Source organism: Zootermopsis nevadensis, unplaced genomic scaffold, assembly GCF_977971745.1.
Source record: "Zootermopsis nevadensis isolate Lab colony 2312 unplaced genomic scaffold, Znev_1.0 Znev_ptg000004l, whole genome shotgun sequence".
Lineage (NCBI taxonomy): Eukaryota > Metazoa > Arthropoda > Insecta > Blattodea > Termopsidae > Zootermopsis > Zootermopsis nevadensis.
Window position 1 is genome coordinate 1,890,493 of NW_028259136.1, and position 26,967 is coordinate 1,917,459.

Below are 26,967 nucleotides of genomic sequence, written 5' to 3' on the forward strand. Positions count from 1 at the left end.
AAAATATTATTAGGATGATGAAATCTAGAAAGATGAAATGAGCAGGAGATGTTGTACACATGGAGGCGATGAGAAATCCGCTTAAATTTTGGTCAGAAAACCTGAAATGATAATCGCCTAGATGATGGAGGCAGCAAGGATCTCCGAATCGTTAATAAACTTCTATCAGACTACACGGCTCAACAACCCAGAAGACAGCCAACTTAACACTCACCGACGTGAAAAGTCAAATCATATTTCGCATCTCTATGTTCATGTGATTTAAATAGATAAATGCTTGCAGGGATGACAACCCGAAAGGAGAAATAATTTTCAGTACAAGTAACACCATAGTTTTACCCTATCCAACACGACGTATATAAGTATTATTATTCTGTGTTCATTATCTTGGAAGTTCTAAATTCCCGGCATATTAGTGGACTGCTCGCCATGAAGTGTATAATGGTGCAATATGGGGAATTTTATTTTAAAGATATTCTGTGGAGTCCGCTTTCTTTAGTGGATAGTCGAATGTTTATGTTGGCTACATCATCAGTTAAAGTTTGTTTTTATTTTACTAACCTGCTATATACCATAGGTAGCCGAATTACATTAATTAGAAGGTTTCGGATTTGTGTCAGAAGTGAAGTCGAAATTTGTTAAAATTCTTTCTTTTATATATGATTCTGGGCTTTTTGATGTTTACAGTTTCAGAGGTTATGTAGGTTTTAGTGCATGTCGTTCATTGCATTCGTTTTCAAAAACGGCAGAGACCCTGAACTTCGAACCCATTCTTGTGATATTGTTATCACTGATAGTATGCCTGAGTAAAACTCCAAACTCCAGTGCTGTACCACCTTTCACTCGTTCCATCCTATCGATGACGGCCTATCCTGCCGAGGCAATATTCGTGTCTACGCATACAAATGTAAGTAATAATTTGCGTGTGTTCTCTGTTGTTGTTTTTTTTTCGGATAAATACGGTGACTAAATTAAGGCGATTTACCAGAGCATACATTTACAAATTTCCGAATTAGTTGACGGTTCCATTTTATGGTCCCCATCTCTAGAGATGGGATGGAAGCTGGTGGAGTAGCGTAGAACTGAAAGCAGATACTGGTGCAAGAAAGTTCCCAGTTCAGTTAGGTTTACTTGGAACGTTATTCAACATTTCAGTGCATCTTTCAATTTGAAAGGAAATAATGTTGATGCTGAAATGTTATGAACCCATGTGGGGTCACAGACCAAAATGTGACAGACTGTGAAAAGGATTTTAAGTAATATTGCTATTTTACTGAAAGTGCTTTTATTATTGTAGCATTCAATTAATTTACAGTAATGATTTATTTGTAAGAGTATATTCTCAAGAAACTACAGTATAGGAGTCCAGTTTGGCTGACCGTTACAGACAAAGTTGAGCACAAAACTGTAATGTAAGAACCTGGAATTTAGGAGTGCCCTTCCTGAAACACTTTACATTCCTACATTTAAATCAAACCTGTTACAGAAACCCACCCTCATTCAACAAGTGAAATTCTCATCAAAGTTTGCTATAGAAGTGAAATAGCACAGTATTAATGAAGACCACAATTGATATATTCCCAAGAACCTCGAATCACATGAACAGGAAAGCAGACATGTTCTGAAACCCATGGGTATTCTAGGATCATGAATGGTGTTGGAATATTTAATGAGAAATATATCTTAACAGTATGGTTTCCATATGTTATTTTTACACTTCCATTGTTTATTGATAAGTAAATAAGTTTTTAACTTACATGCAGACAAACGTTTTGATCAGATGAATAACTAGAAACTTCTATTCAAGATCATGTACCTGCAACCTGTGTACAACTGTAAAGTTTGTATTACTATTCGATGAAGCCTGTTAACCCTTTAAATCTGAATGGTAACAATTTGTAATTATTGGTTTCACGTGATTCTCAGTGCAGAGAGTGATTATTTATTAAAACAGCATAAACCAGATTATCTTTGTGGTACAGACTGAATTTTAATCATTATTTAGATGGGCTTTGGATTCAGAGGATTAAACCTTGAATTTTTTCCCCCAGATTCATTTCATGCAAACAGTATGGAGGAAGTACCTTTGAGAATCAACTCAGATGAACGTGACTTTGAAATGGATGAAAGTGATTTCCTTCTTCAGCCTCCAGATCATGAGATTCATTCGAGTGCCTTGCGTTATCATAGTAGCTCTAAGAATTGTTTCAGATGTCTTTCTTTACTTCATTGTGGGTATGTTTCTTCACTTCACTTTCATTATGAACAAAAAAAAATTCTAAGGAGGTAATGACTTCAAAAATGAAATAAATTATCATTTGAGTTATGGTCTGTGTTCATGGTCATATATTATTGGGTGAAAACATAAGTATCATAAAGAAAAAAACAGAATATCTGTTAAATATTAGTAAGGAAGTTAATCTACAAATAAATTCAGATAAAACTAAATATATTTTCATGTCATGTTCACCAAACTATAGAGGATGAAGTTATATAAAGGTAGGTAATAAATCCCTTGGAGATATTGCATGTTCAAATATTTGGGATCTATGGTACAAGATCAGAATTGCATTTACAAAGAAATTAGGAGCAGATTAAATTTGGGGAATATTTACTACTTTCATACAATCATTTCTTCTCATCTGTCAGAAAACAAAGATTAAAATATATGAAACTGATTTTACCTGTTGCTTTGTATGGGCATTAAACTTGGTCTCTCACAGTAATTGTGTTTAATTTTATTTGTATTTCATTTTTATTTAATGATTTGGTTAGAATTATGTAAATTTATATCTTCATTGGGAGGTTTTTTATGTAAGTTGTAACAGTATTAAGATATGCACATGTCTATGTATGTATGTATTCAAAATTCATTCTGGGCTCTGTAATGTCATTCTGTAGGTCAAATGCTTAGACTAGGAGTTAATTTTCTGTGTTATATAATATAACTTGTATGGGACTAATGTTGATATTTTGTGCTTGGCTTAGTGCCAAAATTCCTATTTTGTCACCAGGTTTTAACATGTCCTATAGATAGTGATAGCATGCCTAGATGACATAACTTTTATTTTGCTTCACATAAAAAAATTCTAAAAGAATTAATTTATGAAAAATAAGAAATACACAGAATTAAATGTAATTTTTCAGAATTGTTTTTTCCCTAGAGCATGCCCTTTTTGCTTTTCTTGTGTGTTTACAATAGTCTTACATTTCAGATTTTTACAGCAGTGACTATGACATTGTTGGTCTTTTGAATTGTGATGTCATATAGACTTGTAAGTTGATACCATTGTTTTGGAGGAAGGAAATGGAGGCAGTATGTTTCTGTGAAAAATTGGTATCTACCAAGAAGTCCACATAGCATCACAACCCAGATAACCATCATCATTGTCTTTACACTGATAAAAAAATAGGATTGAAAAAATATTATGCTGGTTAGAGGAGTTGGTGGAAATAATCCAAGTAAGGTGGCACACCAAACAAATTAATATCATCCCAGATTAACATAACCCTACAATTTTCAAATTAACTTCAGTTCTTTTCCTCTTCACAAATCCATTTACATGAATCTTGTAAATTGCACCAACATTTTGCTTCTTTCCTTGGACACTTTAATGATTGTTTAAATTTTATGAGCTGGGTGTACATGTGTGTTGGAGGACAGTTAAAACACGTATAGGAAATGCCATGTGTGTGTGTACTATAGTTTATTTCATAGTGAATTTAAGAAAATGTAACAATACTAATAGCGTCTCTTCTTGTGTGCTGTTTTACCTGTGCTTATAGAGGTGAACTTTACATACTTACATTAGGAAGTGCCATGCATGTGGTAAGAAGTATGTTATGCAGTCCTTTGAGCAAAGTTAACAACCAGTCAGCTGCTTTATTGATTAGATAAGACAGAGAGGAAATGTCATATGTGGTATGCATTTATGTTTGTGAGTCATATACAAAACATATTCAGGGCTTAGTGAATTAAGGTCGGGAAGTTTGAGTGTCTATATTATCATAGATTGTAACCCAGATAACTTTATATAATTTAATAATGATGTAAGAAACAAATTTAATGGAAGCAATTCTGGAGTGAGAATTTTATCAAGCAGAAATAGTGCTGCAATGTCATTTTATTCAGTTGAATGTGCGCCTCAATCAACAACTCAGTTCACAGAAGATACAGAATTGATATTATATTCAAAGAATACAAGAAGAGATACATGGTAAGACATTTCATACCAATCTGAGTAGCATGTCCAAAAATATGTTTGTCTGGTTTGGAGGATAAATCCATGGCTGTAGTTTGTAAATAATATCTCAGATGACATGTTATATTATTGTTTCCCTTTCCTGTGCTAGCCCATTTCATATTTGCCAGTGTAGATGGCCCTCCTTAGTGTCACCAAGTAGATTGCTGCAGAATCTTATAAGGTTCAGGTAATCAATTTAAACATAGTATCTGTAAATGTAGATAAATGCTGCTTAAATAAGTAGATTGTGAAGATTTGTTAACTAAATTTTGAGTATCCTACATAACATACAATGTTTTGACAAAATACAGTTTAAGTGATGATAATACATCGTTTTCTTTTTAGGGGTTTAGTTTGCCAGCTACTGTACACATGAAATATTTTATGATCTGATATGGTATCATTTTTTAAAAAAAATGGATTCAATGATGCTCTGAGTAAATATCAAAGATTTGTAAGTTTCCCGCCCTGCAGTGATCGATGACGAAAGGGTGGATGATGCTCGCCATGTTTTGATTTGTGTTGTGACGTGAAGGAAATTACACGTAAAATTTTTATTCAGGAAGGGCAGTTTTTCAGCTGTTTACGTGGGCTTAACATAAAATAATGGAGTCATCAAGAATTGGTGTGGCGGAATCTGCATCAACAAATACACTCGTGAAAGAAGACATTCCTTTAATTCCCAAACATACAGATGACTTTTGTTCAAGGTTAGATCTGAATAACTGATAGAATGCCCTGTTTTAGATTTAGTGTTCATTGAATGGGTAGATGAAACTGGTACATTGTCGTAATATGGAAATCATAGCATTAATGCAAAAGTGTCTACAAAACAAGTTTTTGTGATTTTAACTAATGTCGGCAGGATAGTCAACACGCCCACTTACGTTTTGTCTGTAAGAAAATGTTAGACCTTGCTGTATCACCAGTACAGGTGAAATTCATTTAAGGAATAGAGTTAACCATCAATTTCATTGAAGTTTTGGTGCTACTGGTGTTTATTTCGTAAATGAATGCAATGCGTAAGGCAGTTTGTTTACATCGTACAATCCTGTAAGTTCTTCGTCACAATGGCAGCAAGATAACAGAAAATAGAAGAACGATTTGGTATTATGATGGTTGAAAGTTTGTTATTGAACTGTGACACTTTCGTTAGTTCTTTGTAACGCCTTCAGTGGGTAATGCATCCCAAGATATAAGCCGATGACATCTTGGCATAACCATGCAAAATGAAAGTTCAGAACATTTTAATTTGCCTTGTTGGGTATGCTGTTTAAAGGTGTTTGATTTAAAAATTCATGAAACATGTCCCTTTCATCCATCCTTTTATGGACATGGTGCAATACCATAAGTAATCTAAATGCTTTTGAAAACATCATGTCCTAAGTTTCTTTTCCATGTAATTTTCAAAATTATGTTTAAATGTGTTTCATTTTTCTTATTTAGGTGTTGTTCATGGCTGTGGAGGAGATGTTGTCAAGAAAGAGAACTAAAGTCACGAACAATTGTTATTGGTCATCCAAGTTCAGAGAAGTTCCCAGCAAATGTAATACGAAATCAGAAATATAATCTTATAACATTTTTACCATTGGTAAGTATGACAGTTCCATTTATGATTAGGCAGTGCATTAACAGATGTTTACTGTACAGACTTTACTATAGGTGTTGTTTAAACATTTTAATGAGCATAACTAGTTTATCAGTGTGTTATACATCTTGTTAAAAAACCATGTCAGCAAAAAAATATCTTTATTGTGCAAACATTTTATCAGTGAAGTCCTACAACAAAATTCATAGCCTGCCTGTTTTAAAATAGATTGTCAATATTTAGAGCAATATCCACTGCATATGGTATCAGTGTTAAGGAGATGTGTCGCTGTTTGGATTTTTTGGATTTTATTTATTGTTTCAGGTACTATTTCAGCAGTTCAAGTTTTTCTTGAACTTGTATTTTCTTGTGATGGCAACAAGTCAGTTCATACCAGATATCAGGATTGGATATTTGTACACATATTGGGGTCCTTTGGTAATATTTGTGCACTAAAGTTGGAATGTTGTTGTGTTTAATATGTAAAACAGTCACTCTAATAGCTGTTTGGAATGTAACTTTTTTTGCTTGTACTTTTCTCTGCAGACTTTTGTATTAACAGTAACAATATTTCGTGAGGCTGTTGATGATATCCGTCGACATCAAAGAGACAAGGAAGTAAACAGTCAGAAATACAGACGTGTGGTGAGGGGAAGAGATACACCTGAACTTATACCATCTTCAAAGCTTCGTGTTGGGGATTTGGTTAGTATTTATGAGCTTTGAATTTTCTGTGAACTGTAGAATATAAATGTATACAGGTATTGGGATTGTCTCCACTAATATATGTGGTCTTTTGAGAAGTTTATTTAAAATCATCTGAGTTACACTGATTCTCTATGACTGTCAACAATTTAATTGACAAAAAAAATATTTAATTTTGTGTGTAGGACCTGGATGTTTAAAATCGTTTCTTCTTCTGAAAAGTGATGTTTATTGATTTACCCTTTATTCTGTAACACCATAGTTTTGTGGTGACATTTCTATGAAGATTGTAACTCTTGTGGTATATTATCCATTCCAATATTGCAGGTGGTAGTGGAGAAGGATCAGCGTGTTCCAGCAGATTTAGTCCTCTTGAGGACAACAGAGCGATCAGGAGCATGCTTTGTTAGGACAGATCAGTTAGATGGTGAAACAGATTGGAAGCTTCGACTTGCTGTTCCAGCGACACAGAAACTGGAGTCAGATCTGCAGCTTTTTGACATCAAAGCATCTCTCTTTGTTGAGAAACCACAACGAGACATACACAGTTTCATAGGGACGTTTACTAGGGTATGTAAGGTCTCATAGCCAGTCTGGACACAGAAAAATTCTGCTCTGCCATTTCCAATGATCACTTAATTCCATTCCTATGCAAGAAGCTTAAACTCACCACTCATTGGAAATAGTATAATATTTAACAGTTTCAGAATCAACATATTGAGATGAGAGTTTCATCTTAAAGGTGTTGGGCCATTGTTAATATTTCTTCTATCCCAGACATTTTAAATTATTTTTTGCCAAGAGGTCCTTATCATGCTCATCTGAAGCACTTCATTGGTGTGGATCTCAGCCATAAGACTGGCTTTCCTCATTGACATAGTTTGAATGAAGGGATTCTTTTTTGGATTTTGGTCTTCTAGGTTATGAAAGAAGGTTCCTCAAAATCATTGATACCCTCTTATAACTTAGACTTGACAGCCTCATAACCTAAAAGCCAGAATTCAAGTTTTCACCACTGTGAAAACCTCAAGTTTCATAGAGCCAGAAGTTATGTTTTCCTTGGTGCCTTCAGGCAGGTGTGGGCGTAGTAAGTGACAATTTTTGAAACTCATTTACAATAATGTTATTTCTGATTCAGTTCTGTATACATTAATATGGTTGTGAATGGGTCATTCACAAGCTGTGTTCACTTTCACATTGCTAACATTGTATTCATTTCTTATTCTTCTATGGCTCTCCAGTCCATATTCGGTCCATGGCCTCCTCAATTCTCCTCTTCCATTCGGTCCTATTGTTAGGTCCATTCTGTCCGAGGCTTTGATTGAGGTTTCAAAACATCTTCCTTTTTACGTTGCAAGGTTGTTAGCCTTGCGACCAACCCCCAACCTGGAGGACCAGGGTACCTGTCTTAGTCTGACCTCTCCCCCTCGACCAATCTGGCTAGGGAGGCCCTACAAGTAGCTATGCTACCGCCAGCATAGCTCTTGGGATTACTGAGGTACTCAAGCCCCACCACTACGACAAGGTGCAGGTACCATTAAGTGGGGCATTTCTTATTAGATATTATAACTAACACCCTCTTTATGTTGATAAGTGAACGAGTTGGTTCATTTGCTGTTCACCCAATTTATTTTTACCATATTAGATTTCCATCGTACGAGATTAGAAATTGTTCATTTCTCATCCTGTGTCCTTCAGAACAGTCCAGGTTCTCATCCAGTAACATCCTTTGAACCAGATGATTGACCCGCATTAAACAACGAATGTGTTCATACATAGCCTCTATAACCTCTAAAAATTGATGGTTCATGTCATACAAACTTCATATTTTATCTACTTGTATAATAACATTCATTCTTTTTCTTTCATGCATGCATTCCTAATTTGAGGTTGTAATGCTTTGCAGCATGATGGATATGGAAGTGAAGATAGTTTGGATGTTGAGAACACACTTTGGGCAAATTGTGTTGTTGCATCTGGGGCAGCATTGGGTGTGGTGGTATATACTGGCTCTGAGACAAGGAGCGTAATGAACAATTCACAGCCGCGCAGTAAAGTGGGACTGCTTGACATGGAAATAAATCAGCTGACTAAGGTATGGAAATTCAAGTGCTTTAAGATGTACCAGTGATGTGTGAATACTTTTAGAATTTTTTATGCTGGAGTTGCAGCTACTTATTTCAAATGTTTCAGCCTTTAAGAATGAAAAAAAAAAATTCCATTGATATTTGAAGTATGTGTTACCTTCAAGATGATACTTTGTGTGAAGGAAGAAGAAGGATTATGTATGTTTGAGATTTAAGTGTCAGAAAGAATATTTGGGACTGAAAAAAATATATAATAAAGGATTTCAGTCTCTTTCCATGAGTACTATCTGAATTGATGTTTACTGATGTGTGAAACCACATTGTTTAACAAAACTTCCTAATATTTGCGCATTTCCTTCAAAAGGTATTATTTGGTGCTGTTCTGGGATTGGCCATGGTTATGATGTGCCTCAAAGGATTTAATGGTCCGTGGTACAGATACATGTTTCGATTTGTGCTGCTATTCTCTTACATTATACCTATCAGGTAATTATCTACCATTCACTGTGTGAATTATAATTTAGTTTTTATAACCTCGTTACTTTATCAGTCTTAATTACATATGATTTAAATGATTTGTAGACCAAAGTTACATCCAGGTCCCAGAGTGGTTTTCACGTTATTAATCCGCAACAGTAAGCCATTTAACTGTAATGTAGCAAAATTTGCATATGCTGCAAGGGGTTGTACTAACTACCGGCAATTACATAACCAGAGCATGGTAAACACTAATTCCCACTTTGTTAACAAACCGTTGCGGATCGGACTCATGTTAATTAGAACTTTTCTACTCAGAATGATCCCAGGATCACGTAGTTAAGCTGTGGACATCCTATTGCTGGACAGCCTGTATAGACAATATATATTTGCCTTGCTTGGGTTTAAGGAAGTAACACTTCATATAATACTCTTCCGCCCTTCTTAAGTGTAAATATGCTGGCGCATTGTTAAACTAAAATTTTTTCCACAGTTTACGGGTGAACTTAGATATGGGGAAAGCATTTTACTCATGGTCTATTCAGCGTGATGAAGATATTTCTGGAACTGTTGTACGTTCTACAACAATTCCTGAAGAATTGGGCCGCATTTCATACCTTTTAAGTGATAAAACAGGCACTCTAACTCAGAATGAGATGGTGTTTAAGAAGCTACATCTTGGGACTGTTTCATATGGAACGGAGACATTTGATGAGGTAAAAAGTATAACTAAATATGTTAAAAATGAAAAACTGTTATATAAAACATGGAAAAACACCTTCATTGTGAAAATTATTTTATAATTCTGTTACATTTGGCCATAGGCTAGGTAATTTGTTTATTATTCAGTCCTTTATGTGTAGTGCACATGGAATCATCAACATTGTGTGCTCAAATGTTATTTTGTTGGAAATAAAAAATATTGTCTTTTTTCAACTGTCAGTTGATTGACAAAACAATTTTTTAGTGGGTTTTCATTTATTTAATAATTCTGCAAATAGCTCAGACTGTATACCACATCAAATGATAGGATGATTAATGAATAATGAATTGGAAGAGATATGAAATGAAGTAGTTGTGGCTTAATTTAAGGTACTATAACCATCATTTGTTTGAAGGAACTGAGGAAAGTTACAGAAATCTCAGTCAGGATAGCTGGTCTGTAGGCCAGAGTTTGTGTTTGGGACTTTACAAATATGAGATGAGTGCTAGCCATTTGGCCACAGTATTGAGCATATGCTCTTAGAAAATATCACAGATCTTGTGGGCTGTTACTACCTTACTACAGCTACTCCTGCCAACAGAAAACATACATGTTCTTCCCTTGCTATACTACAAGAACTTTTCATTATGTATTTGTGTGACTTACAAATTTTATTTTAAATTACTGGACATAAAATATAATTTTGTTGCCAATGAAAATTTTTTGGCATGATGTCATGGCCAGGCTGGTTTTGTCCATGATTATTAATTATTGTTATTTTGTTACTTTTGCACTTTTCAGGTTTCTTCCCATTTAAGCACAGCATATGCCCAGCTCACCAAGCAGTTAAGCTTGGATGGTGGTGGAAGTTCTTCCCCAGTTCCTCGTCATGTTGTTGCGCTGCCATCAAGTAGTGGATCCAAAGTATTGTACCCTTTTTGACATACCTTAACTGACTTACTAATTCCATGGTGTAGAGTCCTTTTTGAAAAGCGTACAGTTACTCAGCTAAGTCCTTGCCTTTTATGGAACACAAAGGTTCATCACCATGTTCACAAGAATCTGCCAGAGATCTCTTTCATGAGCCAGATGAATTAGGTCTACATCCTTCCACTCTGTTTCCTTAAGATCCATTTTCTTATGCTCCTCTCATCTTCTCTTAGGTCTTGCAAATTGTCTTCCTGCCAGGCTTTTCAACTAAACTTCTGTGTGCATTTCTCATCTCCCTTATGCATGCTACATGGCCTCCCTTGACTTGATTATCCTGTTAATATTAGGGGAACAGTACAAATTATGAAGCTTCTCGTTACACACTTTTCTCTCCAGCCTCATGTCATTTCATCCCTCTTATCTCCAAAAGTTCTCAGATACTCTCGTGTTTTCTTTCTATAATGTGAAATACCAAGTTTCACAACTATTCAAAACAACAGGTAAAATTATAGTTTTGTATAGTTTAATCTTTACTTTTTTCAGTCAAAGACTGGAAGATGTAAGATATGGAACTGCAAAATAGCAAGCATTCCCCAATTTTAATTCTCTTAACTTCTTCATGAATGCAATTTTAATTTGTTACCATCATTCTCCTTGCAAGGTGATGCACCTTTTCCAGCAATTCTACCATTGCTGATAATAGTGCTGCAGAAAGAAAGTAGGTGTCTCTAGGAACATTTAGGGTGTGTTATTGAACTGCTGAGCTGTGTGTGGGTAGTCACTAAACACTTAGAGTTGCATAGCTGATTTTCGGGTTGTGGATTGTTTATTACAGATATAAAAATTGTGTTTTGCAAAGGTTCGACGATCTGAGGTAACACGCGTTCAGGAGGCTGTGAAGGCAATTGCATTATGTCACAATGTAACACCAGTGTATGAAGAATCTAGTCACCAAGAATCCAGAGAGGAGGGCCAAGTACGTGGTGACTGTGATGAAAGCCCTGTATCAATAGAAAGCCGAACAGAAGCAGATCAACATTACTGGAAGCCTAGAAAGGAAACATGTGTTTACCAAGCATCTAGTCCAGATGAAGTGAGTAAAACTTACAATATATAAACTGCATTATGGTTCAGTAGTAGGTTAAAACTTTTAAGTTTCTCCCCAGTTTTGTAGCTTGCTTTCTGCTTGGTCATTTTTAATAACATTTTCATGCCCCTCCAGTTGTTGCTGAATTGTATCTGAGGATAACTTTTGAGTAAAATCATGGTGCGTAGGGGAAGGAGCTGGAATCAAAGCTCTGGCATTTGAGTTAAAAGGAAAATTAGCTAACTTATACAGGACACTGAATTATTTTCTGAATGTAATTTTCCAATCTTAAGTTGGGAATTAGTGTTTTATCTCTCCTGACAGGTGGCTTTGGTAAAGTGGACAGAAGAAGTTGGTTTAGCTTTGGTGAGACGAGATCTATCCAGTATGCAGCTACGAACACCAAATGGTATGACTCACTCGTACACCATCATGCAAGTCTTCCCATTCACTTCAGAGACCAAACGTATGGGCATTATACTCAAGGTACGAACTTTGGGAAACTAAACCAATACAGCAGAATATATAGTTTAATATTAATTATTGGAAATGTTCTGATTTTAAATTACTCTGTCATTTCCTTAATATATTTAGGAGTTATTTTAACTAACTATATGGAGTAGGATCCTTCAAAGTGGCCGTCTTCAGCTTAGATACACATTCTGACTTCTTTCACTACCACAAACTTGAAGGTAGTTTATGCATCTTACAGCATCTGTATATTGAAAAAGCAGTACAGCTCTTTTTTATGATTTTTGTTTTATGTGATGGCTTTCATGTGAGAAATGGGTCGAGTGTTCGGTGACCTTGGTGGCCAAGTCTGTGGAATCCATGGCCAATCCATCAGTCAGGATATTTTACTTAAATTAGTTTCAGAATCTTCATTGAACTTTAAATTATTTATGTAGTATAATTTTTAATTACACAATATAATTCCAAACTCTTTACAGTCTTCCAGAGACAGTGTTCCTGACTGAATTTTTTCCTTAGTCCATCTAGACAAATGCCAGGATAGCACCTTAAATCGATGTATGACTCCTTCCCTCTATATCATTTAAAATTAATTATTCATTAATCACCACATCACTTGAAAATATATAGTCTGACCTTTCATAACAGTGTCTGTGGACATTTACTTCTACTCTTGACTGCTTTCCTTTACATCTTATCTTCCTGCATAAAAAGAGATTTTAGAAGTTATAATACTGTTTTGTTACAGGAAGAGCATACGGGTGAAATTGTCTTCTACCTCAAGGGTGCTGATGTAGTCATGTCTGGTATTGTTCAGTACAATGATTGGTTAGAAGAAGAGTGTGGTAATATGGCAAGAGAAGGTCTCAGAACTCTTGTTGTTGCAAAGAAGACCCTTACTGAAGATCAATACATGGATTTTGAGGTCTCTGTCCTTTTTGCACCATATTACAAATTACAGTATTAATTAATAGTGTATTTTGTTATGTATATTAGAGAATAATACCCAGCTTTGTACCAGTTGATACTTGACACAGTTCTTTTGCAAGTAAAAGCAGGAAATTGTGCTAACAGAAGTCCTCTCCATTCATAATCTTAAACAGTAACTTGATGAGACAATCTTACATTACCATTGCTTATGCCTTATAACAAGTTTTCTAGTCTAAAACTGTAATTGGATAATCAGTTCAGAAGTCATCATTGATTACCTCCCTTCTCCACTTGAACCATTTGCTCCAGAATTTTATTTGCTTGTAAATAGGCAGATAATGTTGGATGTATTCTCACAGATATTCTTGGGAATTCTGGTCACCTACGTAAGTGTGATTTAGTTAGCTGGTAGGAAAGTGGTTAAACACTATGAAACTACACCATTATATTGTTAAAGGTTATCTAGTATGAAGAATAAATATTCGGTATCAGAGAGGGTTAGATGACTGTCATGTTGAATTTCGGTGTTAACCACCTAGTCATTGAAATACAATTGTTTGCCAACTTTGTTCCATAAAGGATGCTAAAGATGCACTTTTCACAAAATAATATTCTAATATTTAGTCTGATATTCCTGTATAGACACGATACAATGCTGCAAGGATGTCAGTGTCAGACCGTGTTGCATGTGTTGCTGCTGTTGTTGAGAGTTTGGAGCGAGAAATGGAGCTCTTGTGTGTGACTGGAGTAGAAGATAGATTACAAGACAGAGTACGTCCCACCTTAGAATTACTGCGTAATGCTGGAATCAAGGTTTGGTGCATTTGTTATTTTGAAATAATAGTTTTATTGATAAGAATTGTTAAAAGTTATGAGACATTGGTGCACCTGAATGGGTGTAAAGTAAATATGTATTCTGTTTGCTTTATTATATGTGGTAAAAGAACAGAATAAAACTAATAATTTCTTCCCATTAATTCAATATATTGATGCATCACAGCATTAACAAATCTATGTTTCAGGTGGGTTGAGAGAATTTTAGATGGAATTTGTTTCAAGATACACAAGAAAGCATTTTTTGAGCAGAAATACAACAGAGTTATCATAAGTAGACATACTGTCATTCATCATTCATTTTCAGTTTGCACTCTGTAATTTCATGAATGTTAAAAGTTTAAAATTACATGTTGATTGTATGTTGCAGATTTGGATGTTAACAGGCGATAAACTTGAGACAGCAACTTGCATTGCCAAGAGCTCTCGCCTAGTGTCTAGGACACAGGGTCTTCATGTGTTCAAATCTGTGGTCACACGTACTGATGCCCATCTAGAACTAAATACATTCCGTAAGAAACAGGACTGTGCACTTGTCATTAATGGAGATTCATTAGAGGTGAGTGAGTGTAAGCAAGATTAAACAAGCCCTTCATTATCTGTAGAGATTTAAAAGTAAGTTTGTTTCACATCACAGATTACTTGCATGAGTGTTGTCTTCAGTTTTATGCTCATAAATATGGCAGTAGCGCTGTATGTCATGGGAGAAAGTACATTTCAAAACAGGAAACTTCTTGATTTTGTTCTTGCATATTTTTCTGACGTCAATGTTAAAAATGCTTTTGTTAGGTTCCTCATATTTTTGTCATAATCCTGTGATGACAGTCAGCATCATACTTGCAGGTGTGTCTTCAGTATTACCAACATGAATTTTTGGAGCTAGCCTGTGGTTGTCCAGCAGTAGTATGTTGTCGCTGTTCACCCACACAGAAAGCCGAGGTGGTGCGTCTTATTCAGACACACACTGGTAGACGCACAGCTGCAGTAGGGGATGGAGGCAATGATGTCAGCATGATCCAGGCTGCTGATGCAGGTACTGCTTATAATTTCTGTTGAAAAGCATAAGTGATTGTTTCTTGGTTTATTTACCAGCACTGTTACTTCGATTATGTACCTTCAAATGGCAAGAAGATGCTGAAAGTTTAACTGTGAAGAATTTGGAAGCATTCAATGTCTATTTGATTATACTGTCCTAGCACGACTTGATAAACTTAAGAAAGCCATGATGTAATTCAGTAAACATGGCATAGGCATCTCTAGATAAAAATGTGAAAGTGAGACGTCTGAAATACAAAGCAGGAGTGCTTAACACTGGAGCATAGGGTTCAGTTACGTTGCCTCAGTAACGTCCACTTTCTTTCCTGTTAGATTTTGAGTATAAAAATAAAACAAACAAAGAGTGTGATTAACGTGTTGGATCTTTTTTCATTCTTTCTTACCCACTTCCAGGTATTGGCATTGCAGGACGAGAAGGTCTGCAGGCGTCATTAGCTGCAGATTTCTCTATCCCACAATTCAGTCATCTTGCCAGACTCCTTTTGGTCCATGGACGTAGGAGTTACAAACGATCAGCATCTCTTAGTCAATTTGTGATTCATCGTGGCCTCATCATCTCAACAATGCAGGCCGTCTTTTCATCTGTATTTTATTTCTCATCTGTTGCACTTTATCAAGGATTTCTTATGGTTGGGTGAGTTTTATATATTGAGAAAGGCAAGAAGTAATTTGCTTAGATTGTTCAATTTACAGTTCGTAATTCCAATGCTACATCAAATTCTCACACATGTATGAAACATAAAGAAGTATTCACATTTTTAAGAAAACACAAGATGAGGAAATGTATTGCCTATTCACTTCTCAGCTTTGTGCATTATAGTATTTCTCCGTTGTACCTTTCAAATTTGTGTACAAATATGAAAATATTAACAAAGGTTGAAATCAGCATTAGTTCATGAACTGAACTTCTGAATTTTCTTAATAATTTAATTCTTTGTGATCAGTTTTGTATGGGAGATTACTGTTCTCTCTGGTCCAAAATATTTTAACGCAAAAGTGCATAATGGCAATTTGACATTTATAATTGAAACATTATTAACATACAGCATAATAATATATTTTAAAGGCATCACATTCACCAAGTTCCAGTTTGCAGCAGGAGTTCTCAGAGTTGTCTGTCAATTTCTATCCCTTGTACCTTACTATTGCTGTATTTTAACACTATAATTTTTCCATCAGATACATGGAATGTTTCTGCTTGTTCAGGTATTCCCTGCCAATAGGACACTGGATGGACATATCTTCTTCTTCTTCTTGTAGCATTATAACCGTATGTTGGTCTTAGCTTGTTCGACGAGTTTTTTTCCATTCTGTCCTGTCATTCACAATTCTTCTCCATCCCCTCATTCCCATCATCCTCACATCCTCCTCGTCATCTATCCATCACATTCCGTGGTCTCCCTCTCATCCTTCTTCCCATCGGTTTCCATTCCATCACTCTTCTAGTTACCATTTCCTTCCATTCTTGCAACGTGGCCAAGCCAGGCTAACCTTTTGCTTTTCATCAGCCTCACGATATCTGCTCTCTGTATGATACAATCTAGTTTGGATGGACATCTCTATGTTTACATATTTAATTATTAATATAGTTTTTTATGTTTAATAGGTATGCAACTCTCTACACAATGTTCCCAGTATTTTCACTTGTTCTTGATAAGGATGTGTCAGGTAAAATTGCTCTTACCTACCCTGAACTCTACAAGGAGTTGAGCAAAGGACGCTCTCTCTCCTTCAAGACATTTTTCATATGGGTTCTAATCAGCATTTATCAAGGTTAGTGGAGCATTTTAGAGTATTGAATTTTAACCTTTGAGTGAATCTACCATGCTCTCCGAGTTACTAAATAATTAATTCAAACATTTTAGTATGAAGTATAAAACATATTTCACTGAATTTTATGAACTCAGTAAAGGAAAGTTGTGAATACCTTTTTAGTATATATAATACCCAGTTACTGCTGCAGGTGGTGTGATCATGTATGGAGCTCTGGTAATGTTTGAAGATGAATTCATTCACATTGTGGCTATCAGCTTCACATCTCTAGTCCTGACGGAACTAATAATGGTAGCACTCACGGTTCGAACATGGCACTATATAATGGTTTTAGCTGAACTGCTCAGCCTTGGTCTGTACATCCTTTCACTTGTTGTGCTGAAGGACTACTTTGGTGAGTAAAGGACAATACAGTGAAATGTTTGATGAGTCAAATGAAATTTGTATTATCAGCATCAATGGTTTTATCTGTTTTTAAGTTATCGCTGTGCAGAGCCACATAACTGTTTTTGTTACTTGTCCCACAACCTTTCTTTGTGCTTTGCCTCCAGATTATATTTTTTCTTGTGGGTTGTGTTGTTATATGGATGTAAAACTTGATCTCATGTCGTAAGGAAGGAACATAGGTATGGGGTGTCTAAAGCGGCCCATCCATGTACGAGTCTGGCTTGCGAGTCCGGCTCAGCTCGGGGTTCCATTGAGCCAAACTCGTTTGTGAGTGGGGTGTCTCGAGCCAAGTCTGCTATGCATGGGTGGTGAAATATATCCGAGCTCGGCTCATGAGTCAAGCTCGCCGAGCCAGACTCGTACGTGGATGGGCCGCTTAAGAGATGCATACAGATCTTTAGTCCAAAAACCTGAAGGAAAGAAACCACTTGGCAAATGTAAAGTATAGGGAAGATGATAATATTAACATTCTTAAAGAAATGAGAATGAGGGTTTGGGCTGGATTTATATCGCTCAGACTAGGAACCTGTGGCACTCTTGATAAATGGTAAACTGAAACTTCTGTTTCTGTAAAGGCCAGTAATTTCTTTACTAGCAGAGCAACTATTAGATTCTCAAGAAGGGCTGTGCTCTATGGACTTAGTTCAGCTTTCATGGGTAAGCAAAGAGGTGTTGGGACACAGTTAACAACCTTTCCCTGTAAAATATTCTGTTGTTTAATAGTTGTAAAGGCATAAGAATTTGCTGGATGTGGGTGCTAACATTCTATCTCTAAAAGGTTTACATTTGTAAGGGCATAAGAACTGTACAAATGTGGTGGTAGACAAATACTAATGGGACTTCCCTTCTTTTTCAGATGCTGAATTTATTCAGACCACAGATTTTCTGTGGAAGGTTCTTGTGATAACTCTAGTCAGCTGTCTACCACTTTATATTCTGAAATTTTTGAGGAAGAAATTCTCACCACCAAGCTACTCAAAACTTTCGTGAACATATTACCAGAAAAAATGTTCTTCAATGCATTCAAGAAAAATTATTATTTGTAAATTTTCTATAAAGAAGAGGAACTCTTTTAATTTTAACAGTGTGAATTTGTGTTCACAATCTTGTGTGTGTGTGTGTGAACACATATTTTGTAAGTCATTGAGAAATTACAAAATTCCCATGTACTTTGGTTTTATAATAACTGCTTACTAGTTTTACAATCTGCAAGACAGATACAGTTTCCATAACTCAGAATAGTAGACTGGACATGTTAAAAAATCCAGTCATTGTAATATACAATTAGCAGAACCCTTTAGAGCTGATACAAAAGTTTTGTTCCAAGTAAGACATAACAACTTCCACATTTTTGGGGCACAAGGCTGAACTGTTGTTACTGGTTGCAAGACAGTTTCCTAGAAGTGCTTCATAATTTGGACATTAAATTTAGTCATAACCCAATAGGTTTTTAATTAATTGGCATATGGATAATAAATGGGACATCTAACATTCCAACATTTTTATTTGCAGTTTATTGTAGCTTTTTATCAGTTTCACATCTCAACTTAAAAATACAAATTGTACATACTTAATTTGCCATTTTGCACCCTTAATCAAAGTATTTGATCTGTATATAATCTCAAAGACTGAAATAAAATGCAAGCTCTTTATCATTTAAGTATTTGAGTCAGTCAAATGATACCGATTTGCAGCATTGCTAGTGAATGTGGCCAGACATAGGTCATCACATGGCTGTGGACATGACACCCCAGCAGTTGACCATGATCTGTGCAACATCTGAGACCTTTGTACAGCTGTCGAGTAGGAACGTACATGTATGCTCACAAGGGATATCATGTTCTGCAAGAACAGCCATCTCATGTGGTTCCTGTCAAGGACATGTTGCACTCCATGTGATGAAAGGTGTTTGACAATCCACCATACAGCCAAGATGTCACAGTGTGACTTTCATGTATTCATCCCTATCAATAGAGTGCTGAAGGGTCATAAATTCAGAGTGGAGGAAGACATAGGCCACCCTGGTGCAGTGGTTCCACAAGTGGCCAAGGGAGTTCTTTATGGAGAAGATCCATAAACTGGTACGTTAATGGAATGTTTGTCTCAGAACAAGTTTCATTTGAACATACATATATATCCTACCTTTGTAAGGGTTTGGTAACGCTCAGAATACTCAGTAGTTTTCATTCCCCACTTACTTCATTTTATAAATAAATTATGTAGCAGCCCAATAATTTTATCACAGAATTGAAATAGAAAAGTCTGTTTAATAATCAGAAATTTGCTTTATTTATATTTTTATGTCAGTGTAATCAAGTAATACTTTTTGAAATGTATTGACATTAAAATTCTGAAAGTGGACTGTACAAAACATTTGCATCATGCCTCTCTTTCCTCCCCATAACATATAATGGAAACAGTGTAAATCAAACGATCAATTGTAAATTCATTTAAAGGGACTGTGGAATGATTTCATTGTTTCTGGGAATGTTCATGAACTTTCAGGAAATTCCTAAGATAATATTTTCCTTACTGATGCAGGTGTAAGTTACATGACAGTGATCAGATACTTAATCATTATTTCACATGAGATATGGTATCATCAGTATGTTCTCTATGCAGGTGATTCATTCATTATACAAAGGATCACATCCCTGTGAATCATAGGAAACAACAACAATCACCATTTTGACGTTAAACTGGTGCCAGAATTCTTTGATGCCAAGCTTCTCATCTGTACCACATACCCTGATAAGCCTGGAGAAGGTTCAACACAGGTAATACACCTTAAAATTTGGCCATGGATAAGATACTGATGCTTCTTGTGATAATGAAAACTGGGTGTAAAAATGCAAATGGGCATCACCTGTACGGATTGCATTTTCTAAATATGAGGTGAAAATTTTAAACTGATAAACATTGTCTCTGAAAGGCATAATTTATTATGACTGATTACTTATTATAAACATACATATCATCACTGGAGTCACCTGATACTAACATTGAACTTAAGAGCTACTGCTTTTTCAATCTGTTTGTGAATTGTGTTCACCTCTTCCTGGGTTAGAGTCTTCTCCATGTGGCGGTAAACAATACGGTAACAGTGACTTGTATGTTGTTTCTTTGGATGAAAATACTTGTCAACCAAAGATATCTGAAAGCATAAAAGGTGTAATCTGATTTATGCTATGTGGGCACACTTTCACAGATATGAGATGCCTGTTGGCTATTTTTTAATAGATTTGTAAAGTCACTGATTGAATGTCAATACTGGACAGCAATGTATACTAATACAAGAATAATGTCATTAGAAACAGTTATTTTGAGTAGAAACAGTTTGCCAGATTTTCTGATTTAGTGAGTTAATCTCCTGCAATATAACATGATTTGACCCAACAGTGAACACAGGATGAGTGATACTAGTTCAGGCTTGTGCTACAGGCAGATTATGCCTGTTAACACTGTGCCATCTATATATTTTACTGGAACACCATGTCACTGCAAGTGAATTCATACTGTCCCAGAAATTCTCCAATATTACTCACTGTGCATTATCTTCCTTTCCACTTTTTTATACTCCAAGCAAACCAATATAATGTATATTTCATTTGTTTTCCTTGTTACTGCATGTTACTGTAACTTCGGCAGTTGTGCTAATGAAACTATACTGCCTCAAGATTGTAAGTTTCCTATATAAACTATATAGGTAATCAAGAAATTTTGTACTGTGTATTGCATGAATACAGGAAATAATCATGAAGATTCATGACTATTTTAACGTGACCGTGAACTATATACCTTCACAGTTTCAATTTTATTGACATCTAAGCTTATAGTAATGAGATACTACCACTTCAAACAAAAGGATTGTCCTGGAAGTTTTTGTATATCTAGTCACCTTACAGCAAAGAGTAAGCCTTCATCCCCCATGCTTTCAAGAATCCCCCCCCCTCTCAACAGATTTAGCAGTCATTACACTGGTGGCATAATTGTAAATGACTGTATAATAAGCATATTACGAGGCGCGTCCACAAAGTAAGTTTCCCACTCGTCCCACAGCTAGCAAACCTTATATTGCGTGAAGCGACTGTGCGCACGTGATAGAGCAATGACGTAGCATGGCGCATGCACTAACGGTACTTCCCGCGTTCTCACAGTAGCATCATTGCAGCTGTTGAAGATGGAGGTTCTTATTCCAGCTCCCGCCGACTGTGAAGTGCGGTCAGTGATAAAGTTTTTGAATGCACAGAGCATAGCGCCGATCGAAATTCATCGTCAGCTGTGCCGGGTCTATGGGCCTAACGTCATGAGCAAGCAGATGGTGCGTCGCTGGTGCAGACAATTTTCAGCAGGTCGACAAAGTGTGCATGATGAGAAGCGCAGTGGGAGGCCATCCATCATTAAAGACGACCTTGTGGAGCTTGTGCGGGAACGCATTATGGATAATCGTCGCTTCACAATTACGGAACTCAGCAGTCATTTCCCGCTCCTTGTTGCACGAAATTGTCACGGAGCACCTGTTGTTCAGGAAATTGTGCGCCAGGTGGGTGCCGAAGCAACTGACACCAGAACACAAAACAAAGCGCATGGAGTCAGCATTGACATTTCTGCAGCGGTACCATGATGACGGCGACGAGTTTCTGGACCGGATCATCACAGGTGATGAAACGTGGATTGCACACATTACCCCAGAAACCAAGCAGCAGTCAATGCATTGGCGTCACAGTGGATCTCCCTGTAAGACGAAATTCAAGCAGACGTTGTCGGTGCGGAAAGTGATGTGCACGGTGTTCTGGGACAGACAGGGCATTCTCCACGTCGACTTCCTGACCAGAGGTGAGACGGTGAATGCTGAGCGTTACTGCGAAACACTGCAGAAATTGCTACGGGCCATTCAGAACAAGCGGCGCGGGATGCTTAGTGCCGGTATTGTCTTCCTGCACGATAACGCTAGGCCGCACACGGCTCGACGGACAGCAAGTCTCCTGCAGGAGTTCAGCTGGGAGGTGTTTAATCATTCACCCTACAGCCCGGACCTCGCTCCCAGTGATTTCCATCTTTTCCTACACCTCAACAAATTCCTGTCCGGTCAGCGACAGCGTTTTGAGAATGACAGAGAGGCGGAGATGGTTGTCACACAGTGGTTCCAATCCCAGGCGGCAGACTTCTGCGACACAGGTATTCAAAAGTTGACAAATGTCTCAATTCCGGTGGCGAATATGTTGAAAAATAGCTGGACACTTGCTGTATCTGTTGCAGTAAACGGCCCCAGGGAAACTTACTTTGTGGACGAGCCTCGTATATAAAATTTATTATTTTAATGAAGTAATAACTTTAAAAACTATAAAAAATGTTGCATTCCTATAAAGTCTGATGATTTCAATTTGTCAAAAGTCAGCTGAAGATATTCAATATTAATGTTGATGACATCTGATGCATATAAATTAAATGTTGCAAAACAACTGACAGTCATGTGTTTGTATGTGCCTCACTTTTCCTGTTTACTTCTGTAATTTCTAAATACTGCTGCAGATTACAAATGTATACTAGATAGTCAAAGTATGTTGAATGTAGTATTCTGATTATGTTTTGTCAGTAACACACTAGAGCTGACCTGTTCCACAATATCTCCTCCTATTTCACGAACAAGATCATAAAAATCATTTGATGTATAATCTCCATCATTTGGTAACCAAAAGCTGATGTCATTGATGCATTGTGGATATATGCTGACTGGCTGTAAAATAAAATTAGCATATGAATGTCTTAAGGAGGTTCTCATAAGGCATGAATAGACTACCTTTACATGTTAGAATTTGTACCAGATGTTCACAATGGATGTAGAACATTCACACCCAAACACACACACACAATTTGTGTAGCTGTTTGTACTTCCATAAACCAGTTTTAAAACAATGTCAATATCAGGAAGACAAATTTTATTTTATAGATTATATACCACTAATATAGCAATACATTACCCCAATGGGCATATTCTTTAAGTGATATATGCAGATGATATTTCTGGAGGAATTAACCAGGATGTTGAAGTTGGTCTTCTCAGTTGTAATGCCAAGTGGACTTGTAAGTATGAATACGAGGGATATGGATGTGGTGTGGGCCAATAGGAAAGAGCACTACTCAGGGAACCAGAGCAGAACACCTTTCTCTTATGTGTGGTGTATTCCCCATTCTAGACAAGTTTTATTATTTGAGATTCACAATGAATTCCACTAGGTCTTGAATCAGACTGTTTGAAACAGAGTTGAATTTAACTTATATGTCATAACCAAAATGAAACAAGTCCTTTACTTTTGACCATCAAGTGGGATCTTAAAAATCTCAGCCATGTGTTCATAAGAGTCTGCAGAGACAGGCATGTTTTTAACCTTCTATTTTTCAAAGGCAACTTAAACATTGCTTTTCATTCTGCCAGCAGTAATAAGATTGGAATATCATCCATTACCTTGTATTTGATGCAGTCATGGGGATCCCTGTTTTCAAACTGTGACAGAAATCCTGAATCTGTGCTCCAGAAAAGCCTGATGTCAGGGATATCGTACAGGCACATGGCAAGACGTTCCAAACCCAGTCCAAGTGCCCAGCCAATCCGATCTTGTGCACCAGCTAAAATATGTAAACAAAATGTATTTAATGTTGCTGTAGAAAAGGTAGCTTTGTATTCTGTATCCCAAATACAGAGACAAATGGATGTATCATGCTCTTATAAAACAATATATATATTTCCCCTTCTTTAAGAAGAGTAATTCAAAGTTAGCCTAAATGGTAGATGAGGTTCTGCGTTTTGTTTTGTGATGCTAAAATTTACCTGAATCAATCATTTTTAAAAGGACCTCACTTCAAAAGCCTGCATGTTCTGGAGCTAAGGAAACTGCTTTTTACTACATTTATCAAGCCCACTGTTATTGAAACGATAATTTTTTTAAAATTTCTGGAATAAAGCCATTTAAGAAAGATATCTACTATGTAACTCCTTTAAAGGAATTAGTTTGTTTAATTTTTTAAATGTATCCATAATTAAACTTCATTTACCAAAATATATATCTTACAGTAAACCCTTAATTATGTCAGCAGTATTTGGAACACTTGTTAAAGAGCAATTATAATATTCTGAATCACAAACATCATTCACAGAAATGTAAATTGTATAAACTCCTGCATTTTATACATTCTAGGCAGTTTTCTATTGTCAGCTTATATTACCTTGTTGAACTTGTGACAATTCAGAAAATACATTAGACTTCAAAATTTTCATGTCTGTGACCAGGAAGTGAGGAGTTTCATTATAATCATACATTACAATTAAACTGATTAAACTAGAAAGTGGTTCAAGAAAGATGTAAATTAGAATTATATTAAACTTTTGGTAGAAATTAATTATAATTATGTGTTTAAATTCATAAATGCAAGAAAGTGTGAATCTGCTACATATATTTCAAATAAAAGTTGAATATCTTAATGAGATCTATATCTTACAACTGACATTAATTCTTTTGTATACTTTGTTGTTCTTTAGAAATTTGATAATGTTCAGTTTGGGCTTTATGTAAAGTAGAGGTTTTAATTAACAGTAAACAATAAAACTGAATTTGGGTAAATGAATTAAATTTAGAACTTTCAATAATTTGTTTGCAAATGATGCAGTTTAATTCAATGTTACATTTAATGTTTACAAGCAGTAACTAAACAGTCTTAATGTGCAGGGAACTCCACATATAATTTTACAATGTTCCTGTTTGCAGTATTTAAAGGGAAATAATCACCATTCTGAAGTATTCTTTGCTCCATAATACCACAACCTAGAAGCTCCATCCATTTATCCTGATGATGGACTTCCAGTTCCCATGAAGGATGAGTAAAGGGAAAGTAAGCATCCACCCAACGATACTTCACCTCTAACAAACAGAGATTATTGTTTTGCTAACATGGTAAATGTTCTATAATGCCTCAAATTCCATAATGTCACACAACCTCCAACAATTAGTTTATATACAGCAATGACACTAACAGCATAAAAATATGTATAATTAAAGTCAAACTACTTAAAAATGACATATATTATTTAACTTCATTCTACAGTCTTCCTTCAGCAGTTTACAGCCATACAACCAGTCTAGAATTTACATGCTTTTATGGAACCAAAAATTCTGCAAAGTATTAAAAATGCTTGCCATTACACTATTCCCACATCCACATTTTCACACTTTTAGTTCTCCCCACACACCTAACATGTATCATTCTTGATTTTATCATCCTTCCCATATCAGATGAGTCAGATCATGATGCTTCTCATTATATTTTATCTTCATGTAACATTATTCTTTTTGGGTATCCTCAGTGAAGAATCTGGTTCAAAGAGCTATATTTTTAGAAAATGTGTTAAGATTAGATTCAAAACTATAGTCAATAGCAGAGTAGAATTTGTGAACATAACTACATTTTCCATCCAAAATAAAAGACTGAATTTCATAGAATCATTCACCTGCACAGATAAATGATATAAAATAATCATCAATAATTTGGTGTAAGGCAGAAAAGGGGGAATATTAGATTATTTAAACTTCCATAGATATATATATTAGTGTTCAGTATGCTATGCATAAATAAAACAAATCTGGAAACAAGTCTTTGTGGTAAGTAATGTAGAAGCTCAAATGAATGGTCATAATCTTATATAAATGACTGTTAAAAATAATGATACAAAAGTTCCACACCTTGCCCAAACAAATCCTGAGCCAACACAATAAGAGTAGACTTCAACTCATCTTCCATTATTTTACTTGCTTCCAGTGTATGTGCCTCTTGTTTCTGAGCTGTTCTCTCACCTTCATTTTCAAATACAGCCATTTTATCACCATTTTCAATGGACCTAAAAACCTACAATAAATGTAAAAATGGAAAAACTAAAATGATGAGAGCAGTGAAAAATAGCAGTTATATTGCATAACTTGGAAACTCACTTCATGTTTACCGCAAAGTCTGACTGCATCAACTTGATGGAAGACAGGATAATGAGTTGAATCAATTTCATCTCTTCTATACACATCGCCAATAACAAGAAAATTATTAAGTCCCATTCCTATAAGTTCTGACTGATGAGCTGTAGTATGAGCTCGCAGAAGATAATCACAATTTATGTAATAACAATCACTTTTCTTTCTACTTTGATGGTATGGAGGGATTAACAAACTATCAAAATTTTGTTTTATTGAGACTATAGGCTCTAAGTCGTCATATACTGAGAAAATAGGATTTCCTGTACGACCAACAAATCTCTTGTAGAATAAGTTTACAATCCTTTGTTTAATTAGTGATAGGGGGTGATATTTTTGTAAATGTAGTTTTTTACCCAAATGGGACAGAATTTTTGATGACACGTTGCTCCATGTATCACGTTGAAACTCTCGACCATTGACCGAAAGATGAACAGGTCCTTCCCTTCTTGCGTTTGTTGAGCAGCACCTTGGCTTGATCTTCATTTGAATAGTTAACCTGCTAAGAAGCATTCTGAATGCAGATTCCACTTTAATAAGATTTAATAATACGATACAGAACACCTGCATAGATAAACAAACTTCGGAACACGAGAAAACTTTCGACATATCAGTCACGTT

General features: G+C 35.9%; 2 protein-coding genes across 9 annotated transcripts; one reads left to right on the forward strand and one right to left on the reverse strand.

Annotated features, from left to right (window-relative positions):
• Positions 1-529: 529 nt before the first annotated feature.
• Positions 530-18,992, forward strand: LOC110827090 (putative phospholipid-transporting ATPase IIB). 5 transcript variants are annotated; one of them, XM_022058401.2, is made up of 20 exons: positions 530-907; positions 2,052-2,235; positions 5,691-5,835; positions 6,157-6,270; positions 6,379-6,537; positions 6,865-7,107; positions 8,444-8,632; positions 8,989-9,110; positions 9,595-9,817; positions 10,606-10,728; positions 11,594-11,827; positions 12,146-12,307; positions 13,041-13,217; positions 13,865-14,035; positions 14,427-14,615; positions 14,900-15,089; positions 15,506-15,746; positions 16,719-16,885; positions 17,076-17,279; positions 18,189-18,992. In XM_022058401.2, exons 2-20 carry the CDS (start codon positions 2,072-2,074, stop codon positions 18,320-18,322), a joined length of 3,351 nt encoding a protein of 1,116 aa, XP_021914093.1. In that variant the 5' UTR covers positions 530-907; positions 2,052-2,071; the 3' UTR covers positions 18,323-18,992. The 5 variants fall into 5 exon arrangements, with proteins under 5 accessions (XP_021914093.1, XP_021914099.1, XP_021914107.1 ...); XM_022058407.2 differs by lacking the exons at positions 530-907; positions 2,052-2,235 and adding an exon at positions 4,683-4,954; XM_022058415.2 differs by lacking the exons at positions 530-907; positions 2,052-2,235 and adding an exon at positions 4,990-5,140.
• Positions 18,819-26,958, reverse strand: PheRS-m (Phenylalanyl-tRNA synthetase, mitochondrial). 4 transcript variants are annotated; one of them, XM_022058425.2, is made up of 7 exons: positions 26,703-26,958; positions 26,314-26,389; positions 26,068-26,230; positions 25,117-25,248; positions 23,799-23,959; positions 22,947-23,069; positions 18,819-20,486 (listed from the first exon to the last, which is right to left on the reverse strand). In XM_022058425.2, the coding sequence occupies exons 1-7, from the start codon at positions 26,738-26,740 to the stop codon at positions 20,319-20,321; spliced, it is 861 nt and encodes a 286-aa protein (XP_021914117.1). In that variant the 5' UTR covers positions 26,741-26,958; the 3' UTR covers positions 18,819-20,318. The 4 variants fall into 4 exon arrangements, with proteins under 4 accessions (XP_021914117.1, XP_021914115.1, XP_021914119.1 ...); XM_022058423.2 differs by having other exon boundaries at positions 26,325-26,389; positions 26,703-26,955; XM_022058427.2 differs by lacking the exon at positions 26,314-26,389 and having other exon boundaries at positions 26,703-26,957.
• Between the last annotated feature and the right edge of the window lie 9 nt (positions 26,959-26,967).

Excerpts from the sequence above, each read along its gene's own strand:
- LOC110827090 (XM_022058401.2), top strand. The coding sequence starts at position 2,072 with ATGGAGGAAGTACCTTTGAGAATCAACTCAGATGAACGTGACTTTGAA. Across the intron at positions 9,818-10,605 it reads GAACGGAGACATTTGATGAG|GTTTCTTCCCATTTAAGCAC; the intron begins GTAAAAAGTATA and ends TGCACTTTTCAG. Across the intron at positions 13,218-13,864 it reads ATCAATACATGGATTTTGAG|ACACGATACAATGCTGCAAG; the intron begins GTCTCTGTCCTT and ends ATTCCTGTATAG.
- PheRS-m (XM_022058422.2), bottom strand. The coding sequence starts at position 26,955 with ATGTCGAAAGTTTTCTCGTGTTCCGAAGTTTGTTTATCTATGCAGGTG. Across the intron at positions 23,960-25,116 it reads GCAAAGAATACTTCAGAATG|CTGGTGCACAAGATCGGATT; the intron begins GTGATTATTTCC and ends TACATATTTTAG. Across the intron at positions 23,070-23,798 it reads ATGACTGCATCAAATACAAG|CCAGTCAGCATATATCCACA; the intron begins GTAATGGATGAT and ends TTTATTTTACAG.